The 17373-nt window shown below is 50.6% G+C and overlaps 1 protein-coding gene across 8 annotated transcripts in view; it reads left to right on the forward strand.

Moving 5' to 3' along the window:
• Rap1gap2 (RAP1 GTPase activating protein 2) overlaps window positions 1–17373 on the forward strand; it is a 188462-nt gene that overhangs the window by 75015 nt on the left and 96074 nt on the right. For 3 of the 8 annotated variants that reach the window (XM_050128778.1, XM_050128777.1, XM_050128782.1), the window contains one exon: window positions 11506–11590. In XM_050128778.1, coding sequence (XP_049984735.1) covers window positions 11506–11590 — 85 coding nt within the window. Of the gene's footprint in view, window positions 1–2943; window positions 2990–3044; window positions 3454–11505; window positions 11591–12345; window positions 12447–17373 lie in introns of those variants that run through there. The other 5 variants (XM_050128781.1, XM_050128776.1, XM_050128775.1 and 2 more) reach the window with 5 other exon arrangements.

The raw sequence follows: 17373 nt of genomic DNA on the forward strand, positions 1-17373 counted from the left end.
ACCCGGACACAAAAAACAAAAAAAAAAAAAAAAAAAAAAGAAGTTTTTGGAGCTATTGTTCCAAAATAGGTATCTTAGAATATCATTATTCTACTCCCATAGTTGGTTGATAGTTAGCCAGTTAAATTTTATAGAAAATAGAAAATTTTATATTCAAATCATTTTAAAAAGTTTGATATCCTTACATTCTAGCGTTGTCATTGCAAAGTTTGATGACATATGTTCATATTCTCCTGCATAGTTATTTATTCTCTGGAGTCACTGAACTTTTTTTATCCATGTGTCCTGAGTCTTTGGGTAGATCTCGTGTCATTCATTGCCCTGGGCACTTGGACCGAGAGGCTCAGGACCCACTGGGAAAGGTTCTTGCTTTGTTTCTCTGATAATCATTTTGCCGTGCTGGTATCCTGTGGATTGGAGATTTGGCCAGGGCACATTGAAGATGCATGCTGGCGCCAGTCTCTACTTTCTTTTCTTTTCTCATGTTCTCTTTTTTGTTTTTTTGAGACAGCATTTCTCTGTGAAGCCCTGGCCATCTTAGAACTCACTCTGTAGACTAGGTTGACCTCACACTCAGAGATCTGCCAGCCTCTGCCTCCCAAGTGCTGGGATCAAGTCGTGCACCACCACCGCCCAGCTGCCAGGCTCTTTTCACTGTATCTGGGACCTCATCTTTCTGGCTCAGGTATTGGAGGTGGCTGGGACGCTCCACTGAGGACTTAAGTTAGAGGCTTTGACTCTGGCTCAGTTCCCAGGTTCTCATCCTCGTGGCATCTGCTGAGCCCAAAATGACCAAGATAGTTTCTTCTTGTGCTAGGGACTAGGGTGTTCGGAACATCTGGGAACTGGCCGTGTATCTCTCTCCATACGATCTGTCTGTGTGGAGTGACACAGCAGAGAAGTCTCACCGGTCAGCCCTCATGGGCTGCCTTGCTTTTCCTAGAGTAAATGTTCCTACAGATCAAGGTGGAAGCTTCGAGAATTCTCATGACTCAGCCATGGAAGTTAAGTAATGGTATTTGAGTTCTTCTGTCTTGGCCAGAATTGAATAACTAGGACAATTTAAACAAAGGGCATCCAAGGGCATCATTACCAAGGGACATGCCTCACCAGGAGACCAACTCGGGCCTTTAAAAAAATTATTACCTCTCTCTCTGGAACTCATTAGTCAAATATTAGGTCCTCTGGTATTTTCATTTTCCCTCCCTTATTCCCCGCCCCTCCCCCCCGCATGTGCTAGGGCTAGGCAAATGCTCTATACACATTAGAACCTCAGGTACCCCATTATTTTACTAATTCCTAAGACCCCTTTTCTTGTACACTGACCATTCTATTTTTATTCCATGTGTCATGGTTGCAAAATCTTGTCTCACCTCTCTGAGGCTATTAATTCCTGGTAGTTTTTGAAGGTCCCCTGCTTCCTCCCATTGCTCGTTTTCTTAGGGTTCCTCTTGTTTATTTTGACACCATGCTAGAGATTTGCTCAGGTCATCCTTGGCTTTCTCTCTGTGTCCCAGAGTGAGATACTAGGAAGGGAAGCTTAGCAGGGGAAGTTGGCTTGCTGCGTCTGGGCTTCATGCAACGTGATGGTGTGATAGCGGCTGTTAGCAGGCTGATCTAGCCCTTAAAGGAACCCAGATGCTACCTTTTCTTGATATTTCACTTTCCCATGGTGGGAGAGATTGGGGAACCTCATCAGGCTAGTGGGGAAGTGACTGGGGGGTGGGGCTCCAAAGACTTAGCCTTTCTTGTATCTCTCAGTCTCTCTCCCCCTCATCTTTTGGTTCTACATCTCAGGTACAGGGCCTGGGACCTTCCCGGGTTCCTCTGGGGTGAAGCATGCTCTTTTCAGTTGCATCTTTCTCAATGACACGGGTAGCCCCCATCTAGCATTCATTGACCGTCTTCTGAGCACCCTCTCTTTCATAGGCTGGGCTTCCTCGTTCATTACATTTGTTTCAGCAATTCAGGCCTTCTCACTGATGTTTTGCGGGAGTTTGGAAGAAGTGAGATAAACGCATGTGGTCAGTCTGACATGTCCATCACAGAAGTCTGAGCTGAAGCTATCTCTGCTTCTACTTCCTAACGGAAGTGAGGGAACATACTTATCACTATTTACAAATGATATTTCATTATGATAAATGCCATACACTCAAACTGCGTGAATCATAAAGCGAACACTCACACCCTTGCCATCCAGGTTAAGAAGTGCTCGTCAGCTAGGGAAAATGCTGATATCCTGCGCCCTTGTGACTTTGTGCGTTTATGTTTGAGTCTGAGGCTGTCTGTGACCTTGTGAGCTGGCTGCCTTTGCTTGGACCGTGACGTCGTTCTCAGCTGAGGCCAGGTAGTGGCAAACAGAGGCGCGGACCACGTGAGGAATGCTGCTCCGCTGGCAGTTTGCAAATGGTGTGGCGAGGGCTGCAGGGCACAGGTACAGCTGGGTAGGGATGTCTTAAGTGCTGGGCAAATGGAGCTCTGGTCTAGCAGGTGACTTGCCTGCTGTGCCCTCCTTGGTACTTGGCCTCCTCACCTGTTCCCTTTGTTTTTATAGCCCCACCAGCCCTCCTGGGGCCTCCTCTCCTCTTGTGGTCCCCACCTCTACCTCTGTGCTTCTGGAATCTGCTTCAGGTTAGGCTCCAGTGCTTTTCTCGTCCCACTGTGCCTGAAGCAATTGCCTTATCATCTGCCTTTTGCAAACTCACTTCTTCCTTGTTCGCGCATCATGGTCAAAGCAGTCATCACGCATATTTCTGAAAACGGGATCTTTTGCTGTGTAACCATAGCCTCCTCTCCCTTCAGCTTCCAGACCCTCTTAGCTTTGCCCTTTAACGTCTTAGGAATCAGATGCTTGCGTTCCCTTGGCCATGAGCAGTCTGCTCCTCCCATTTCCTTCCTCTCTCTGCCTCCAGCCTACTCCTCTGCTGCCCTGAAACTCACTTCTTGGAGACAGGCAGAACACCCAGACCCTGTTTTGGAGACCAGCCAGGTAGAGTTAAGATTGCCTAGTGCCCATGCTCAGCTACTCTGCTGTCTTTAGACGCCCTTCCCTGCTCTTGTCACAGTCTTCAAAGTTTTCCTTTAACTGGCTCTGTTTCGCTTTAACGGACTCGCTCTTGAAGGCAACTTTGAGCCATTACCATAAAAGGACAATCGGCATGGCCTGCTCTGAATAGGTTCCTGTAAAAGCCGGAGTGTTGCAATGCAGACTGTCCCACACCATCTCAGCAGCCAGCAGAGTTGCATGCACCCCATGCAGGGAAGCAGGGCGACATGGAGGTCCCCCTTTCGCTCGTGGTCAGGGTCATGGACTCTGGAGCCAGACAACCCTAGTTCAAGCCTTGCTCTGCTACTTTCCAGTAACATGACCATGGGCAAGTTGCTTAACATATCTGAGCCTCAGTTTCCCCATCAGCACAATGGAACCAATAATACTTCGGCCAAAGGATGTTGGTGAGTAGTTAATGAGAAGAAGTTGTGGGTTGCTGGCATCAGCCTTTGGAGGATAGCTGTCTGTCTTCCTCTCTTTTACCTTAGCTTATCTCTCAAGTAGGCACCATGTTCCCTGGACCTCACAGTCCTTTGTTATGTTTCCTCTATGTGGGTATAGAATGCCACTATGATGGCTTGTGCTTTTTGTTTCTGTCTGGATCTTCTTGGATGCTTGGAAATAATCCAGACATCCCGACTCTGCAGAGTCAGCCTGCCTTGGTTGCCAAAACTCAAGCTTAGAGGGCAGGAGAGGGCACAGACTGGTCCTCCCCTCCCCCCGACTCCTGCTGTGGCAGGCAGGCCAGGCTGAGATGTGTTCCTCGTGGTGAAGGGAAAGAACAGTGGAACCTATGTCAGAGAACTGGGGTGCAGAGCCCACCTCTCCCATTTCCGTGCTGTGACTTGAGGCTCTCACCGGACCCCGGGAGCTCCCGCCTGCTCATGTGTGAGCTATAGTGCTTTGGCCAGACCTATGAGTTGCTTGCTCAGCAAAAGCTCACCTTCTCAGGATGGCTTGCCTGTGTGGGTACCCCACAGGCGGTGATTGGCTGCTCACAGCTGGCTCTCTGTGGCTCATTGGTCCTGTGATGTCTTGTGCCTTCTGGCTGCTCTTTCTCTTACCCTTGTCCCAGTTTAGGACTTCAAGGTTCTTTAGGGAAGGGCAGGGCCATCTGTAATCAACACATCCAAAGAGATGCTGCAGCCATCTCTCTAACCTCGCGCAGGCTTCCCCAGGTTCCCAGATGCAGGCGTTTTTTGCTACTTGAGTGTGTATTGTAGTAGAGTCTGTGCCTAGCATACCTATCTCCTGTGTACCCTGGGCCTTTTGCTCCCCAGCCCGAGCCTCTGCTGTTTGTCCACACCTTATGGGAACCTGTGGACTCCATTAGTCCCCTCTTTTCTCCCTTTACATAGGGCGCTGCTAGTCAGCAGGTGCTTTGTAAATGTCTGTCAATAAATGTGGAGAGCTTCCTGAGATATTTTCTGGGGTTGTGACTGCTCATTTCTGGCATGTTCAGCTTATGCTGGCTTCTCTTAGAAGAAGAGGAAGGAGGCATCTCTGTTATGCTCTGACTATGTAATTAAGCTATCAGACGACGTCTCCCCGGTTTCTCCCATGTGCTACTGGTCTCTATCCTTGAACCGTGGGATTGAACCGTGGGTTGCTGTTTGGGAGAGATTCAGGTCACCAAAGGTCCAGCATTGTGCTATGGATCTCTGGATGACCTTAGACTATATGTGGGGATGAGATGGAGCACCCGGGTCAACAACTCTGCTCTTCTGTGCTGTAGGGCTCATCAAGGGACTTCTTCCACTGTACCCTCTCATTCCAGATTTTGTGCCACTGCCTTCTCCGCACTGTTAGTTCTTCAGGGTCCTGCCCTTCTTGGACATTCACCCCAGCATAGCCAGGCGGATCTAAATGCCCCTTGTGCACACTTATGGTATTTGTGCCCCTTTCTCTGTCTTCTCCAGGCTAGGACTGGGGCTCTCACACTCAGCCCCCTAGACTCAGGAACGCCCACATCCAAGTTACCGAGATTTTATATCTGTTCCTGCCTTGGTCCACCTCTGCGCTCTGACTGGCTTCCTGCTCCTTCTCCAGCAGACTTACTTCTGCCGGTTGGAACAACAGTGATCATCTAATGTGTTTCTGTTGTGTACACCCAGACACTGTTCTGAGGGCTTTCCAAGCCTTTTTCAGAATGTCAGGGTAGGGAGACCAGCGCCACTTCTGATGAGGAAGCTGACAGGCAGAGAGGGGAAATAAACTGACCACGTAGCTAGTCAGGGCTGATGCTGGGCGTCAAGTTAAGGCCTGTCAGAAACTCACACTAGTGCTCTTGAACTGCTTGCCTCCCTCCCTCAGGGCTGGGGTCTGGCTTTCTAACTTATAAAGTTAGCATGGACTTTGGAAGAGTTTGCTTCCCACCCATAATGACATCGCAGCATACCCGGGTGCTGGAATGAGGGCCGTGTGAGCATGCTGCTGGGTCCTGGGTCTCTGTAAGTGGCCCGGCAGGTAAGAGCTGCTGTTGCTGTTTCTTCCTCCTCCTCCTCCTCCTCCTCCTCCTCCTCCTCCTCCTCCTCCTCCTCCTCCCCCCCCTCCTCTTCTTCTTCTTCTTCTTCTTCTTCTTCTTCTTCTTCTTCTTCTTCTTCTCCTCCTCCTCCTCCTCCTCCTCCTCCTCTTCTTTTTGAGACAGTGTTTCTCTATGTAGCCCTGACTGTCCTGAAACTTGACCAGTCTGGCCTAAACTCAGAGATCTGCCTGCCTCTGCCTCTCGAGCGCTGGGATTAAAGTCGTGTACCACCATGTCTGACTTCTGGCAGACTTCTTCGAGCATGAACTCTCAGCCTCCACTGCCTGGTCCCTCCGGTCTGTGCTCTGCCCAGCCTGTCCTGTGACCACATGACTCTCTGCTCCCATGAAGTCTAGTCCTGTAGATGGAATAGGAGTCCAGAGTCAACGCACCCATTCTGTCTGCTCTGCAGAAGAGAGAGCAAAGACGCCAAGAGGCGGAGGGTGCCGTTCACCAGGACCAGAGCTCAGCCTGACTTCCCAGCAACCTCTCCCTCCTCTGTGTCTCAGGATAAATTCTCTTGGAGCATTTGATTTTGCTCAGGTTTTTTGCCCATGGTTTCTGATTTAGTTGGCTCTGTAGGGTGGGACATGTGAAAGTTAGAACTCTGACTTTTCTCCTAACACATGACTGAGCTGCTGGTGCTTAAAAATGCTGGCTGTGGGGCAGAACAGGGCCTTCAACAGGTGACAGTAGCAAAGAAGCCCCACTCAGCGCTGTGTGTGGTCACCATGGTCACCACCTTTGCCGCAAAGCAAGGACCCACTCATCACTTGGGGCCTAGTAGACTCAAGGACAGCTGGAGAAGAAATTCGGCAGCAGAACCTTCAGCCCTCTTCTGCTTGTTCCTTTTTCTAAAATTGAGATATAATTCATATGCCACGAAATTCATCCTTTGAAAGTATGTGGTGTTCTCTGGGTTTCACTACACTCACAGGGCTGTGCAGTCACCATGGCAGTCGAGTTGTAGAGTGTTTTAACCACTCACGAGCTGCCTTCCCTTTGCCCACCTCCTTCAATGTCTTGGCAACTGCTAATCTGCATTCTGGCTTCGAATTTGCCAGTTCGGGACCTCTCATGGAAAGGGAGTTATCTAGAGCAAGGGTTTGCCACCTTCCTAATGCTGCAACCCTTTAATACATACCGTTCCTCATGTTGTGCTCACCCCAAGCATAAAATTGTTTTTGTTGCTACTTCATAACTGTAGCTTTGCTACTGTTATAAATCATAGTGTAAATATATGTTTTTTTTTTTTTTTGGTTTTTTCGAGATAGGGCTTCTCTGTAGCTTTGGTGCCTGTCCTGGAACTAGCTCTTGTAGACCAGGCTGGCCTCGAACTCCCAGAGATCCACCTGCCTCTGCCTCCCGAGTGCTGGGATTAAAGGCGTGAACCACCACCGCCCGGCTATATGTATTTTCTGATGTTCTTAGGTGACCCTTGTGAAAGGGCAGTTCTACCCTAAAGGGGTCACAACCCATAGGTTGTCCTATTTGTGTCCCTATTTGACTGGCTGTTTTCACTTACCATTGTGCTTTCAGAGTTCGTCTGTACCATAGTGTGTATCTGTGTGTCATTGCTGTTCATGGTGAAGCAGTATCCCATTTTAAAGACGGCGTGCATCTGGCCCATCACTCACTAGCTGGGACATTTGGGTCATTTCTCCCTTTCCCTCCTGTGTCTCATGTTTTACATCCCATTTTTTCCTTCTCTTGAGAAGCTGGTCAAAGCATCCAGCTGTCTGTATTCCTCTAGTTTGGCTGATGTGGAAAGCAAGTGTCAGTGCCTGAGGGGTGGCTGGGGCGCTGGGGAGCTGGGAGACGAAGGTTTGCGAGAACTCTGCCGTGGGTGGGTGGGGGAGGCCTTGCACCTGGCCCCAGGGCCGTCTGTCGCTAGGTGGGTATTTTCTTGCTGTTGATTATTAACCAGTGGGTGGTTATGATCCTGGGAGAGAATCTCCAGGGGCAAGGACTGTTGCTTTATTTGGGGTGATAGGAATGTTTTTCTAGACATTTAAACAGCCTGGACCCTCACTTCTCTTTCTCCACTTGGAGGCTAGCTCACCATTTTGTTTTGTTTATGGATTGATACCTTAGTTTTTTTTTTTTTATTAAGTGCGCTCCAGTGCACATACCTCTTTGTGTGTGCGTGTACACTGGTGTGCCCATATGCCACAGTGTGCAGGTGGAAGCCAGAGGACAACCTGTGGGAGTCAGTTCTTTATTTCTACCATGTGGGGCTTGGAGTCTGAACTCAGGCTTATGTGGCTTTGCCCATTGAGCCATTATGCTGGTCCCACATCACCATTTTATGAATCATATTGTCACTACCCTAGACTAAATTTGTACAGAACTTCATATTTTTATTCCACAGCATTGCTTTTACTTCCTCAGAACAGCGCCACTCCTGTGCTTGCAGTTGAAGGCACCAAGGCAGAGAGGTGAGGTCATGTGACAGAGTAGCAGGAAGAACCGAACTTGAACCCAGGAATCCCTTGATTCTGGCTGTAGGACACTGCATAGCGGTGTGCAAAAGGCCAAGTGTTGTTGCAAAAGGCCCAGGCCTTATGAGGGTAGAGACATGAATCCTGGATGCTGAGCTGCCGACATAGGGACCTCCCAAGGGCTCTGCCCAGCTCTGCTGCTCTTCTCTGCTTAGACTGCATTTTGCTAAAGCCAGCTGGGGCCTCTCCTGGCCACCCTGCACCCTCCCCTCTGCCCTGAGATCTCCTAGGCTTCTAGGAGTCAGTCTCAGAGTCGAGAACGTTAGCCCATTTGGCTCTGCGGCAGCAGATATGCTGAGTGGGCAGCGCCTCCAGAACCCCCGCGACCTGCACATTTAGTGCCTGCATGCCTCTGTGTTTCGGCCGAGAGCAGGCTCTTTCTCCTCCTCTCTGCCTTCTCTCCATCCTTCTGTTCCCCTCTCCTCCCCACCGCCTGTCCCTATCACCAGCACCTTACCTTACGTGTTTCCTGGATACATACGGGGCCATGTGTCTTTAAAGCCTATGTTTGTGTTTGGGTCAGTGGGAGGGGCGGTTTTCAATCTCAGAGTCACGACACTGGATCACAAGAGTCTTGTTGCTTCTGCTAGTGATTTACCTTTGCTCTTAACCAGTGAGAGTGGTCAAGGTCATCCCTGGAGAGAATCACATCAGTTTCTCCTACTCCTGTGTGATGTGTTTGCCGAGCCGCGCTGCGTGTGTGGCTCTCACCTTATCTTATCTCTGTACCAGCCGGTGCCTAGGTCTGGCCTGCAGGTGACAATAGATCACATGGAAATGTCATTGTCATGAGGGCTCCGGCAGGGCAAGGTCGGACTCAGCTGATCAGATTAGGGGGTGGGGTTGTGGTAGAAGCTGGGGTTTCACCTTCTTCATTCTGGTCTTTCAGTCACAAGGACAAGGATAGAGGTGAGAACTTGTCCCGTGTTATTACTTTCCCAGGGCTGCTGTGACCAAGTGCTAGAATTGGCTAGAGGCAGCAGACATTCCTTTTCTCAGCTCTGGAAGTTGGGACAAGATGTCAGTAGAAACGCCTGCTTGATGACCGTGGGGAAGCGTCCTCCCTGTCCCTTCTAGTTCCTGGCGGCTGGTGCAATCCTCTGCATTCCTCCACCTGCAGCCACGTCACTCTACTGTCTAAATCCATCGTGCCATGATGGTGACATGGTGACATGGGTCTCTTCTTACATGGGCACTGGGCATAGTAAAGGCCCATCTCATGGCTTCATCTTTTTTTTTTTTTAAAAAAGATTTATTTATTTATTATGTATGCCTGCATGCCAGAAGAGGGCACCAGATCTCATTATAGATGGCTGTGAGCCACCATGTGGTTGCTGGGAATTGAACTCAGGACCTCTGGAAGAGCAGTCAGTGCTCTTAACCTCTGAGCCAGCTCCCTAGCCCCTCACGGCTTCATTTTGACTCGATTCCATCTGCAGAGACTCCTTCAGAGCTGCTGCAGATTGCATGTCAATATACCATTTTTTGAGGGGACACAGTTTAACTGACAATAGACATTCAGCTCTTAAATTGGAGGAAGGGAAGGAGTCAAGAGTGTCCCAAGGGGGATGGTAAGTTATAGGTGCACTTGAAGTCGTCTACCTACCAAGGCCTGGCTGGAAGTTGAGCCCAGAGCAGCCTGTGTTCTCTCGTGGAGGATTTGCCTCTTCTTCATTCCCTACCAGCCTCCCAACTCCCAAGGGCGTTGCTCTAATCTCTGCCTGGGGTTCCTGAGTATGGTATTTCCCACCCTTGATCAACCTTCGCTTTCCCCCTTTCTGGCTCCCATGGGACAGGCCCATCAAGAGAAGAAGAGGCTGCTAGAAAGAGGGATGAGTGGCAGTGGGCAGAGGCCGTGCTGGGCCAGCTTCATCAGGAGGCAGGTGAGGGCAGCAGAGCTGCCACGGCTGAGTCGATCCATGAGAAGTGAGGCTGGTGACTTGTGCAGAGAGGCAGACAAAGCTTCTGCGTTTGTGTGTGTGTGTGCACGCACACACACACACACGCACATTGCTGAATCTTGTCCTTTCTGGTTCTTGGGCCAATAACAGTTTGGACCAGAAGGGAGGAGACCTCTCCCACCAAGGTGCCGGAAGAAGTAAGGAAGCAGGCAGATGGAGGAGAGAAAGGGAGCTGGCCAGGGTTGAGGTTAGTCGATCATGAGGATCCTGAGCCAAGCCAGATGTTCACCATCTCCCTGTCTGGCCGCTTAGAGGACAGAGCGGATGGCTGGCTACAAGCAAAGCAAGGGGCTCTGTGGTAGACAGTACGGTGCTGTCCCTAGCTAGGTTTCTCAAGTATTAGACTGTCCTGGCCTGTGAACTGGGGGAGCCAGTGTGAGACTGTATCTAGGCCCCAGGGCAAGAATTTCTCTCCAGAAAGTTGGGGGGTATGGCTCTAGGGAAAGTGGGTTTCCTTCAAGGAGCAGCCTGGATTGAGGCTGTCACTACTACTGGCAGGCCATGATCTGGGAAGAGGTACAGAGTGTTCTCTCCGATGGGGAATAGCGGGTCTTGGTCCTTTAACACAGACATGACTGCCTGTTGGGTGCTTCATGGTGGGGCATCTGTGAGTGTAAGGCTTTTACAGGGCAGTTAGGGTCTTTGTAGGCTCTCAGGGTTGTTGTCTTGCCTTTCCATTCCTCCCCTCTAGGGCACATCGGAGTCCATGGCCCATTAGGGAAATCCCTCATCTCTGCCCAGATGGCCCTGTTGCATAACTCGCTCTGGAGGTTTCTCCCAACCTAAGCAGTCTGCCTGGTGATGGGACAGCAAACAAGCTCTCTCTGGTCACCAGCAAGGGCCAGATGGGAAGTGGGGAGTGTGTGAGAGCAGCGTTTCCATGGTGACTCAACTCTGTTTAGCTGCCTCAAACCTGGTTCTATCCCATGTGGACTGAAATAAGTTTTACCTGCAGCTTCTATAGTAGGCAACTTTGTCCTCGCAAGGGTTGGGTCTGTGGCCAGGGTGTGTGTGTGTGTGTGTGTGTGTGTGTGTGTGTGTGTGTGTGCAGGCATTTTTTGGGGTGTGTGTGTGCATGTCCAAATGGACAGATGCCCATGTGAAAATGAATTCTACATGATGACCCCTCTCCCCGTCTCTCTCATCCCCTAGTCCTGTGTCTTTTAAAACTGGTGGTTCTGAGACTTTGGGTCCATCAGAACCATGTGAGAAGCTAGGTAAAGCAGATTCTTGGGGTCCATCCTTGAAGCTTCTGGCATGCCCCTGAGGACTTAAATGCCCTGGTGGACTAGGGCCTGCCCTTGCCGCAGCACTGCTTTTGGTGTTAGAACATCCCAGGGAAGAAATGCAGTCAGCTTTAGTTTTCTGCATCATCCTCCATGTCTTCAGGCTCAACCGCTCTTAGATCACAGAGGAAAGGTTCAAGACAGCCTTCGCTCACAGCTTCTGTGTCCTTTGGTCTCTTTGCAGGAAGCAGGAGCTGGCCAACAGCTCGGATGTGACCCTCCCAGATCGGCCACTGTCTCCTCCTCTCACTGCACCCCCAACCATGAAGGTAAGAGGCTCAAAGTCAGGAAGCGGGAGGGAGAGGATGTCTGGGAATATCGTGTGGCCTTGCTGTTGTTTTAGCGTCATGTCCGGCTGCTTTGGTTCCAGTGAGGGCCATGGAGTGTCCCATGCTTCAGGAGACAGTCTTGTTACCTTGGGTGGAGTGGAAGGAAGGTCTGACTGGTGTGGAGTGTGTGTCAGAGTGCAGTGAAGAAGCAGACCGGGGCTGCGGCGGGGTTGGCAGGATGCTGGGGTTAGTGAGAACCATGGGGAATGGTGGTATGGGGAACAAGGAGTCCACGTTGGAAGAAGAAGAGGGACAGAATGCAACTAGGTATTAAAGGGGCTGCCATCCAAGACAGGCGGGACCTGCCTTTGAAAGGCCCCTCTAAGATGGCTTTGTTGCCCTAGTCTCTGTGGGAAAGTTGTCTGTTGCTTTAGTCTCTATGGGCGACTTGTGCCGAAGCTTCAGTTGGAAGCCTCTTTTGGAGAGAACCCCATCCCCCATCTTTGGTTCCAAGCCTAGGACCTCCCCTTCCCAGAAAGGGGACTTTATCCCCCTTCCACACCCTTCTGCTTTTTGTGTCCACCTCCAACAACATGGGATGACCACCCTAGGCTGAGCTTCAAGGAGGACTGTTGGCTCAGCTGCACCCCACCCCCAACTTGCAGCTTCACATTTTGTGGGGTAAAGACTAGATGTGAGGACGTTTCCTGCCTACTGCATCATCTGAAGGCCTTCGAGGCCTGCTGGTATGATGGTCCTGAGGCTCTGCTCTGAGATGACTCCCAAGAAGTGATTGACATCTCTTCCCTGCTGCTTTGTGTGGCTCCTCTATTCCCTGACACCCCAAAGGAAGCAGGTAAACTGCGCCCCATGGCATATGTCCACCCCATGCTGAGCAGCATGGTGTTTGTGAGGTTATTGACAGTGGTAGCACAGCCCTGGTTGGGCCCAGCATTGAGAGGTGGGTGGGATGTGGGTGGGCCAGGGTACAGGATGGATGGTACACCTCTTTTCTTGGTGGGAATACCTGGGCATCTAAAGCCAGGCCACCTTTGCCAGCCTAGTCTGGGATAGTATGTGACCCAGCTGCTGGGGTGGTTTGCTGGCACAGAGTAACACCCCGGACCATGTGGTCGGTCTGAGTTCCAGCCCTTCAGTCTGCGGAGCTGGTCGTGGGAAGATCGTCTCTGCTCATGGCGAGCAAGTGTTTATAGGGAGAATGAGGAGGCCTAGGAGGAGGCAGAGAGTTCTCTTGGCAGACTCCGCTTGCATGACTGTTTAATTCATTCAACACCCGGTGTTTATTGGAGCATTGCGATAGTCAGGACTCTCGGTTGTAAGTGACAGAAGCTCTATTCACTTCAGCCTAGGAACTTTCCCAGGCATGGCCTCGACTGGGGGAGCTGTCCCTCTTGCTCTCTCTGCGATGTTTTTGTTCTTTGGTAAGCTTTGCTTCAGTGACGGTGGGACAGTGGCGGCAGCTCCTATGGACTAAGTAGCTCTCATGGAAAAAGAATAGCTTTTTGCTAGAAGTTCTGACAGAGTCCCAGGGAGGAAGCTCACTGGCTAGAGAAATGGAATGCTGTGATTGGACAAGCTTGAACTTCGTGACCTATACCAGGGAGACTGAGAGAAGGAGTGGGGTGTCTCCTGGAAGGAAAACTGAAGCACCGCTCCAGAGGGGAAATGGACACAGAGTAGACAGGACAGTTGTAGGGACTGCTGAGACCACAGGCCTAGTGCTGGGTGGGTCTGCAGTGACCCAGGGATGAATAAGATATTGTGGTCTCTTTTTTCTTGGAGTTCATGGTCCATCCAGGGAGCCAGAAGTTGAAAAGGGAAAGGCAAGAGTGAGGGATGGACAGTTAGGGGAGGTGAATGTCCTCAGGGGAGGCCATATCCCTCAGGGAGGACAGAGGGCAGGACTTGAGGAGGTCTTGGAGAGGGCCAGGTGGGCTTCTTTGAGGAAATGCTGTTTCAGATCAGACGGCCGCTGAGAGTTGAGGAGGCCCTACACTAAGGTAGAGTCAGAGTGGCATTCAGGACCCTTGCTACGCGGAGGGAGGTGAAATGACCAGCCACACTGGCAGTGTCGGAGCGCCTCTCAGGAATGGACGAGTCGCAGGCCCTGCTTCCGATTGCCCAATGGCACCTGCATCTCACCAGCATTCCTGGTGACCGGGGACCCAGAGCAGCTCAGCGATCCCAGGGATGAGGTGGAAGGAGAGAGAGGAACTGGAAAAGACCAGAAGCACTGGAGCATCCTGTGTTAGGGACCTGAAGGCAGACTATAGGTCAAGCAGAAGTTTTGCTAAAGGTTTTAGATTTTTTTTTCCTAATTAAGGCCTTGGAGAGGTGCTGTTTTGTTTTGTTTTGTTTTAGACAAGGTCTTACTGTGTAACTCTGACTGTTGATCTTTCTGGCTTTGGCCTCCTAATGCAGAGATCATAGGTGTCCACTGCCCCTGGCTGTGATGGGCCTGCAAGCATTTATTCCGACTGCTGCGAGGACTGGAACAGAGTGTGAACGAGCAGATGTACTGGAGGTCACTGCTGGAGGACAGGGGAAGAGGGTGGGATTTTTGTGCAGGGCACCAGCAGGGTTATTTGGAAATAGAGCTCAGAGTTCTCAGGCGGTAGGATGACGTGACAAGGTGATTTGGAGAGAGGAAGCAAGAATGAGCCTGAGGTCTGGAGCAATGGAACTTGGTGCAAGCGTCTCTCTGAGGTGGGATAGCTCAGCAGGAAGAAGGGTCAGGTTGATCACGCTGTGTCCATGGGCCTGAGGCAGCTGTCTAAGAGGGTATGGAGTGGGAAGAGGAGATGTTCTCGGGATGGTGTGGGGGAAGAAGCTGCACATGGACACAGAGGGAAGAGCATTTCACCGTGAGGGATGGACAGCCGAGCCAGCTGCTGGGGTGAGGCCAAGTGTGATGTGGATGGCACAGAGGAACACTGTGCAGAATGGCCTGGTGTTTGCTGGGATATGACGAAGGCCCTTCCTGGAGAGGTGGGGTGACAGCAGATGGCAGTGCTGAGGAGTGAGTGGAGATGCTGAGCGGCAGAGAGTGTCGACAGTCCCGTGAGACACGGTGACACTAGTGGGTGGACCTGTGGGAAGGGGAGGACCAAATGGTAGAAAGAGACCAAGTGGGAGAGAAGGGAGCTGAAGAGGGAGAGGGAGAGGGGGAGAGGAAAGGGGGAGGAAGAGGGGGAGAGAAGGGGGAGGGGAAGGGAGAAAGAGGGAGGGAAAGGCTGGGGGGAGGGGGAGGGAAAGGGAGAGGAGAAAGGGAGGGGGAGGGATAAAGAGAGAGGGAGGGAGAGGAAGAGGGAGAGAGCACTTTGACTATGGGGGTTTTGGGGTTGTCAGGGAGGGAGCCTCAGGCAGGCCCAGAGCAGACCCTCAAGCATCCTCGGTGAACTCTAAGGTTCACAATCAGAAGTCATCCCCTGCTTTAGACACCATCTTTTGAAAAACTCAGGATTCAGCTCAGGAAGTTCCCAGTCTGTGACTTTTGTGTCCAGACTCCAAAGGCAGGGTCAGCTAGGAAATAAGGGAGCTGGGCTTGCCTTAAAGATTCTGGGTGGGGATCTTGTATGTAGCTGGGGTTGGAGCCTGTCATGTCTGGTCTCTGTGTCTGTCATGTTATTCTGTGGCTATGGTTTGACTCTCTGGCTAGGAAATGTCCCCACTGTATGAAGCTAACTGCTTTCCAGGGATTTAAAGCCACAGTGCTCACAGCACACTGATTGGTTCAGCGCGGATGGAGAGTCCCAAAGCTGCACTCACCCATCAGTGCCGCTGCTCTTTGCTGATCCGTTCATCCTGCTGGCACTGAGCTCCTGGAGGGACCCCTTTCTTGGTCTTTGGGGCCCTTGACCCCTGGCTTAGGGTGGCTGAGTTGTCATGAAACCATCCAGTTGAAGGAGTGTGCTCTGGGCCTTTGTCTGAATCTTTAACATTTATTTTATTTATTTATTTATTTATTTATTTATTTATTTATTTATTTTTGCAAATGTGCATAGGTATTTTACCCTCGTGTAGATCTGTGAGCATTGTGTGTGCAGTGCCTGTGGAGGGCAGAAGAGGGTGTCTGACCCCTTGGAAATGAGGTTACAGATGGTTGTGACTTGCCATGTGGGTGTAGGGAATTGAACCCAGGTCCTTTGGAAGAGCAGTCTTAACCACTGAACCATCTCTCAAGTCTCTGTCTTATAGCTAGGAGGTCTTTTCATGCTTCCCTGTTTTTGTTTCTGTTTCCAGGGCGGCATCAAACAATCACATTTTTATTTTGCTCTTTTTGTTCTTTGGAAATTACACAGACACACACGCACACACGCACACGCACACGCACACACACAGGCACATGCAGACACGCACACACATGCACACACACACTATATTTGATTATGCACACTCCCCATTATTTTTTCTTACTCTCACCCTTGCATGGCCATTGAGCCTTTGTTCTTTACAGAAAGCCCGTTCTTACTTTCATGTTATTTGCTTGTTTGTTTGAAACAGGGTTTCTCTGTAGCTTTGGAGCCTGTCCTGGAACTCACTCTGTAGGCCAGGCTGGCCTTGAACTTACAGAAATCTGCCTGCCTCTGCCTCCCAAGTGCTGGAATTAAAGGCGCGTGCCACCACCACCCCGCTCATGTTATTTTTTGAGACAATATCTCTCACTGGCTGAGAGCTTGCTAAGTAAGCCAAGTTGGCCGGCCATCGAACCCCAGGATATTTTATCTATCCAGTAGCCCACTAGCTTGTTTCTGCCTCTGTAGAGCTAAGGTTAAAAGTACCTACTGCCACACTTGGCTTTGTTTATTTATTTAGGTTCTCTCTCTCTCTCTCTCTCTCTCTCTCTCTCTCTCTCTCTCTCTCTCTCTCTCTCTCTCTCTCTCTCTCTCTCTCTCTCTCTCTCTCTCTCTGTACACATGTGCCACAACTCAAGTATGGGGGTCAGAGGACAACTAGTAGAAGTCGTCTCTCATTCCACCATATGGATCCCAGAGTTCAGGTCATCAGATTTGGCAGCAAGCATCTTTTGCTTTACTTGCTGAGCCATATCTGTTGGCCCCACGCCTGGCTTTTTAAAAATAGATTCTGGGGATTGAACTCAAGTCCTGATGCTTACATGGCAAGTGCTTTATTGAGTGAACCATCTCCCTAGTCCCTTGAATATGTTTTCTGCCACCCAAGCAAGAGACGGGCTCACCTGGTTCCCTTGGTAGCATGACTCAGGTGTAGAATACTTGTTTGGTTGATTGGCTTGGGTCAGGGATTGATGATCCATTTCCTTTTTGGATAGGTGGAGTCTCAGACTGGTCCTCCTCTCTCTCCGTGTAGCTTGTTTTCCTAGGGAATTTCCTACCCCCCAGTATGAAGCAGAGAATAAGCTGAGCAGATGGGCTGAAACAGGAGCCCAATTCCCAGCCAGAGCCCAAGCTGAGAATGGGCAGTGTAGGCTAGGAGTGGGACTGGGGACTGGCTGCCTGAGTATGCAGTAGATTGCTGCCAGAGCTTTATTCTTCATGAATTTGCTTTTCACATCTGAAAGGACCTGAAAGGACCAGTAGGCATTTAGCAGACACCACAGTATGCCTGGATTTCTATGGGTCCCCCTGGGACCACACAGAAGCATTGGTCCTTGACCCTCAAAGAACCTCCACAGGGGACCTTAACTTAGCAGAAGAAGCCATATGGCTTAGCATGTGAGAAGCCTACAGATTAAAAGTAGCTTCTCGGTGGGGAAGAGCTGGAGATGAAGGAGATGAAGGCCC

The sequence above is a fragment of the Alexandromys fortis genome, unplaced genomic scaffold (genome assembly GCF_014885135.2).
Source record: "Alexandromys fortis isolate MF-2015 unplaced genomic scaffold, M_Fortis_MF-2015_v1.1 scaffold_80, whole genome shotgun sequence".
In the NCBI taxonomy this organism is placed as follows: domain Eukaryota; kingdom Metazoa; phylum Chordata; class Mammalia; order Rodentia; family Cricetidae; genus Alexandromys; species Alexandromys fortis.